This window comes from Fulmarus glacialis, unplaced genomic scaffold (genome assembly GCF_000690835.1).
Source record: "Fulmarus glacialis isolate BGI_N327 unplaced genomic scaffold, ASM69083v1 scaffold25564, whole genome shotgun sequence".
Taxonomy (NCBI): Eukaryota; Metazoa; Chordata; class Aves; order Procellariiformes; family Procellariidae; genus Fulmarus; species Fulmarus glacialis.
The window spans coordinates 1-6,343 of NW_009206476.1; the positions used below are offsets into that span (position 1 = coordinate 1).

The 6,343-nt window shown below is 41.3% G+C and overlaps 1 protein-coding gene across 1 annotated transcript; it reads right to left on the reverse strand.

Moving 5' to 3' along the window:
- Positions 1 to 2,796: 2,796 nt before the first annotated feature.
- On the reverse strand, positions 2,797 to 5,045 carry ADIG (adipogenin; the record flags this gene model as incomplete). Its single annotated transcript, XM_009575771.1, has 2 exons — positions 4,919 to 5,045; positions 2,797 to 3,098 (listed from the first exon to the last, which is right to left on the reverse strand). Coding segments are annotated over exons 1-2 (429 nt in total), but the record flags the coding sequence as incomplete, so codon positions are not given.
- Positions 5,046 to 6,343: the final 1,298 nt, after the last annotated feature.

Sequence of the window (6,343 nt, forward strand, 5' to 3'; positions counted from 1 at the left end):
GGACCCCACGCGGGACCGGGGCGGACCCCACGCGGGGCCGCTGCCCGAGCTCGCCCTCGCTCCCCGTAACAACGGCACCTGTAACCGGTCCCTCAGCGTCTGCCTTAAACACCCACCCCGGCCCGCTCTCCGCGGGGGAAAGAGACGGGGCGTCCCCGAGGGAGAAGTACCCGAGCCCGGTGTCATCCGCTGGGCAGAGGGAGAGACGGAGATTTCCTCGGCAAACAGCTGAGGAACGGCAAATTTTTTTTTTTTTTTCCTCTAAATAAAGGACCTACGAAAATAAAGATGTGGACAATCAAGTTTTATTTCAGAGCATACTGCTCTGGACAAATATTTGGACGCGCGACTTCAAGGGATGGGGAGGGAAAGACAAGTAAACATAAACAAGGTATGCTTCATAATCAGTGCAGGTTAGTGTAACTGTTACACAGTCTGCCCATGCAAGACTCTAGAGAGACAGAGTTACTTCACACGAGGAGCAGAGACAAACGTTTTCACAAGCAGCAATGTACTTTTTGGGATGTGACTTCCTAATTCAAGTCCTCCTTAAAAAAAGTTTGTTGAATGTGCGCATCAATGCCAGCAGCAAACAGCCATTCTGTTCACAGCCTGACAACTGGATAAACCCTCAGGCCACAAAATTATGGCTTATCCGAGCCCCACCAACCTCCTTGTGGTCCCACCAACTGCATAAACCAATCTGTCCATGAGTGCCTCTTTGGGCTGCAATCTAACCTTGTACCAGCCTGTCAGCTGTGCTGACAAGGCATCTCCTGGACAGAAATGAAGGAAATGCATGCTCAGCATCTGCTAAGGGCTTAATTATTTCTTGTTAATTGGAGCTAGGCTTGTTTCATTTATTAGACAATCGAAAAATTGTTTCCTACTTTGAGAACTCACAAGTTGGAGATCAGAAAAGTGCTAATTGCAGTATGAGTAAAATAATCACTGGGCTGTACTGCATGTAAGCTACAGTAAGAACCACTGCTGAGAGCTATTGCCTTGATCTTATTTGTCTGAAACCAAAGATCAGTAGTGGTGAACAGAGAGTATCACTGGTGGTGGTGTACTGTTTGGTCCTTAAAAAAAAGCAAGTCATCCCTCTCTAAAGTGGGAGGGGAGCAGAGTACGCACCCAAGCGCAGACAAGAGGCTGGCTGCTGTCATCCATTTAATGTTTAGCCAGTCAATACTGTTCACTCTGAAAGTGGCTGTTGTGACCCGAGCATGTGTCGACTTAGTCTTGACTAGGTTTCCTTTTCAGAGAGTTAACCTCCCTTTGGCATGCTGTAGTAGCTCCCACCAATGTGAGCGGGATTGCTGCTAATGGTCATGGGACTACCTGCTTTATTTCCACCCTGAGGTGGTTCTCTGAGCTTCATCACTCTCTTCCAGTTTGTTTATATCTCCTCCTCAAGTCTGAGGCTAACAGCCTTCTGCTCTCCAGCCTCAGGGAGCCCAGGATTTTCATAACTTTTTCACCCAGCAAAACAAGCAGCTGAGCCATGTAGATAATCAGAGAGGATGGCAGCAGTTGAATCCTCAGGACATTAGAGATCTGGAGCAACTGGCAGACAAAGTTCCAGGTGAGAGAAGAAAGCATGGTGCACAACAGCTAGTGAAGAAAAGGAGGAAGAGAATTGTCGTGGCAATGATGTTTTCAGAAGAGGTTCAATTTTCATGAGGATATAAACGATGCGAGACCATGAGTGCTTGTTCCCTTCCCTCACCCACCCAACACAACTAACACACCTTTCAGTATTAGTATTACGTCCTACAAGGGACAAGTTTAAACCCCAGTTCTTTAAACTGCTTTGTTCACTTGTATATGTGAACATGCGTTGACTTGAACAACAACAATGAAAAAAATGTTACTACACTGACTTTGGTGGTGTTAATGAGGTCAGAAACTCGAGATACTACTGATTCCATGCTAAAGCTCAGTTTTAGGGTGTGCTACTCAAACAACTGCAGCAATTTAAGATGATACCAGTCCTTAGCTATTCCAGCCTCATAAAAGGTACTGCTTCAGCAAAGCTGGTGGAAGTAAGTGTGGGTGAGTACCTCAGTTGCTGCAATTCAAAAATCCAAGCAATGTAAATGAGTAGTCAGGACTGTGAATAGTGATAGTGGAGGCACAGACCAGCTTTCCCTTCTCAGCCCCTTCTGCAAAGGAACATACAGTCAAGGCACAGCACAAGACACTAAGCTCTTCTGCTGCTTCAAATACATCTTTTTGGATTTGTATAAAGCCTAAGAGGATTGGGACTGCCATGTTTGCAAAGAGACTTCTGGCTTCAGCTCTTATCGAGCAAGTGAAATACATCTAATTTTTAGTCACATACTCCACAGTAAGAAATCTGAAGCAGCTTTTAAAAATACATAATATCAGCCATACATACCAGGACAGTTTCTACATAAAGTTGATCTAAACCTCTTATCTTAGAGGAATAGGTAGCAATTTTCACTGTTTAAAATTCAATTCTTAAGGACATTTTAAATATGTATACTTATCTTTAAATATATATACACATACTTATACAATACACATATATAAAAGTTATTTCTGTACAATTTTGTGTTATCTTTACCTTGTCTACAACAGCAGTCACTCCAAATAGGGAAAACAAAAAAAAAACCCTGTTAGTCATTAACCAAGCAGAAACTAATCTTGCAGCTTTCTCTTACCCAAGAGACTGGGGAGTCAGGCAAATGTGGAAAAAAAAAAAAAAAGTCAGAGCTGAAGCATGAAAGCAGTAGATATGCAAAGAGGTAGTCTGGTCACACTACTCACCATCACGATGTTACAGAGATCGCTCTTCTCAATGTGGGAAGGTCTCATCCTCTGGCTCTGGGACCAGCTGTCTGAGATTGCAGCAAGAAGACTTTGCTTTTGGCCTTTTGGTTTTGAACTCAGATAAGCAGGCTTGGGTTTCAGTTTTCCCAGAGATCCACTAGATTGTGTCTCCTCTTGCGTTTCTATACTGGATGTGTCATTCTGGTTTTCTTCCTCTGTTGGCTCATCCTCAAATTTAGAGTCAGAATCAGGCTCATCAGAAGATTTTTGCTTTATTTCTTCTGCACTAGGCATCTGTGCTAGAAAGAGGTTTAAAAAGAATATGTAAAATACCTGCGTGTAACTTTTCCTCCCTAGCTGCAAGCCTTACATGTTCCATCTAGGAGCTGGGCAAGGGTCTTCTGAATCTCTTTCAGCTGAAATAAAGGATTTCCAAACCCAACTAGGCAATAAGAGGCCTGTACAAGTGTTTGATTTTAACCAATTAGCTCTTAATCAGCAACTATATTAAAGGAGGAGCTGAAACACACACCACTTTTTACTTGTGCCTGTGTAAACTAGCATAAAGTAAGTGGATATGACTGAATTAGTTAGGAAGTTATTAAAAAGAGCACTGTTTTATTTTTCTCTCTTAAGAGTGATTGAAAAACACTTTAATATTCTAATCCCATAAACATACATACACTAGTATGTAAAAAGCTTAGTAATGTGTCTAATCTTATTGATTAACATGGAATTTAGAGCGTTTGTGGAAATCCTTGGAGGCCTGGTGCTAATAACAGTCATTATAGGGCCAGAAATTGTGAAGGTAAATGCAGTAGATATAACCTGAAAATCTAATTCAAGGCATCACAGTATTCTAGAGTTACTCTGTCCAGGCAAAAAGCTGACACTCAACCTAAATGTAAGTATGTAGCATAGCTACCCTTTACCTATGCAAAATGGATATTTTGTTCTGCTCTTCAGGCATCAGCAGTAAGCCATGCCTATGCTGCTCAGAATAGCTTGTACAAATTGTCACCACCTCTTACAACCTGTGCTTTTTAATTGCTATGCTCAGTTACCTGCAAGAGTGCACTTGAGTGTGTGGAGGGAACACACTTTACTACTGCAGCAAGCAGAGGCTGTTATGAACATCAGCTGTGTGCTAAGCCTGCAAAATGGGAGCTGAAAGTAAAAAATTCAGCATGCACACATGTGTGGGATGGGAAAGGAGGGAGGAGTACAAGCTTCTGCTGTGGTGAGTACCTCCTGTTCCTCTGCTGTCTGTGGGCATTGTCTCATTGTGGCTATTCCTATGGGATCTATTATAGGACTGGATACCACGTTATTAAGTAAGAACAGAGGGCACCAAACAGAAGTAAAAGCTTGCTGAAGTAAAATTTTGTTCTTATTTCCCTTCCTACAGCTGTTCTGCAAAGGCAGAATCACTGCTTTTGAACTTATGATTGATTCCTCAGCTGGGATTGCTTATGCTCCAGGATTAGAGCAAACTAGCAAGGCTTTATCCTCCTAGGTACATCAACAAGCCTATTATTAGCCTAAACCAAACCCTGTTATTAGTTACTGATATGTTAGAAATAAGAATCACTGGTGGATCAGAAAAAAATGCAAACTACACAAATAAATGAAAATGCATGTCCTGCTCTCTTGAAAAATTTTCTGTTAGCCTCAGCATTGATAAAGAATCCCTTAACAGCTCCCCCAGTAACGTTCCCCTCTGCCAAAAAAAAAAAAGTGTAAGAGAACTGTAATGCCTGAGTTTTAAAGTGTACAAAATTAGAGGGTTAGGTTTGCTTTCGGGGGGATTTTTTAATAGAAATTGACAAAAATTACTTGTCCTTTGCCTGCCTTAAGTTAAATTACCTCTGAGAAAAAGGGAGAGGATAAGGAAGAACAGCTGGCAGCAGTTTGTCGTCTTATAAGCATTTTTAACAGAAAAGCATAATAATTTGAGTTTGGTTTTCCATATACTACCAACAGTACTAAAAAATCCTTTAGTTTCCTTCTGTGACAAGTGGCATCAGCCTAAAAATAGATAGCAGAGTGCTTTAAAGATGAAGCTAATAGATAAAGCCTTTATGCAGGAGTATTTTATCTGACCAACTGCAGAACTTACCTTCATTAAGTAGAAGCTGTAGCCAGATAATCATTACGATCAACAGCATTACAAATGGCAAACAAAACCAGAAGAAAAGAAGAGGAAAGGTCAGATCATTCACCAAAGGAACCAGAGGATACTTCATTGCTTGCTTCAGGTTACACTAAGTTTAGAACAGCTTGCCTGCTCCGCTTTACTGACTACCTTTTAATAACTCTTATTGCATCACTGTGTTAATCACAAGAAGACAGCTGATGTACTCAGCATGGGTAGCAAAAGGGACAGCCCTGTGCTATGCAGGGAGGGAGTAATAAGGATTAAACATGGGATAAGAACAACTGAGAAAACATCTGATTTGATTCTCCTTCCTTTGGCTGCTATTTAAAGGATGAATACAAATTAGGAAGCTTTCAGGACTTATGTTAAAACAATAGTTAAAGGTATGTTTATGTCTTCAGATATGGGGGAGTTAACCAAGCACTTCAGCCACTTTGAAACTGGGTAGCCAACGTTGCTTTTGAGAAATCAATAAAACAGAATCAACCCTGCAGAGATGTGTAGAGGATGACTAGCTAAAAATTACTTCTCCCAGGCTCTCTTACTTGACATGGAGCAAAAATATGTCCTGTATTAACATGGACTCTATTTTTAGCCTACTTTATGTTTCCATATATTAGTTAATCCATTAGGAAAGTAGACCTTTGTATTTTAATTGCCTTTCTATCTCCCTTCCCTCCAAGAAAGACAAGCTAGCATGTTTCATAGGATATGTGTCCATAAATGTATTGCTTAATAGTAAAGGAGTTCAGCAGTGATTGAAGTACGAACAGATATGTGACTTCGGTAACTTAATATTCATCACACTCTGTTTCTCCTTCAGTAAAATAAATCCATTATCTATCACTTACCTCACAGGGGGTTGTTTCGCTAAATTGTTTGTGTAGCTCTCAGTAAACCTTAGAAGAGAGCAGCTATGTAAGTGCACATTATGAATGATTGCATGCATTTAACGTTCCTGCTTGTGTGCATATGTTTGTTTGTATGTAGTAACAGCCCCTTGAAATGAGCCTTTTAATCCCAAGATCTAAATGAACTTCGCAAATTCTTATTAATTCACGTTAATAACACCCCTGTGTGATAAAAGAAAGCTATCATCCCTACTTTGTGCATTGGGTAAACAAGTGAGAAAAGCCATTAATGACCTGAGCTTCAAGAATGCTAAATATTTGCAGTCCCCATTTCACAGAGTGGGGGTTGCAGCTTGGCGGCATTTCTGAAAATCAGGCTGTTGGTGGTTTGTCTATAAACGCAGCAACAAGAGCGACGTAAAGGAGCAGAATGCAGCGGTTGCAATCTCTTCAGTTTTAATGGTGGAGTGTTTCTCTCACCACGTCACCGGGACTGCTCGGGGTCTCTCCTGGCTGGTCACCAAGCCGAGCTAGC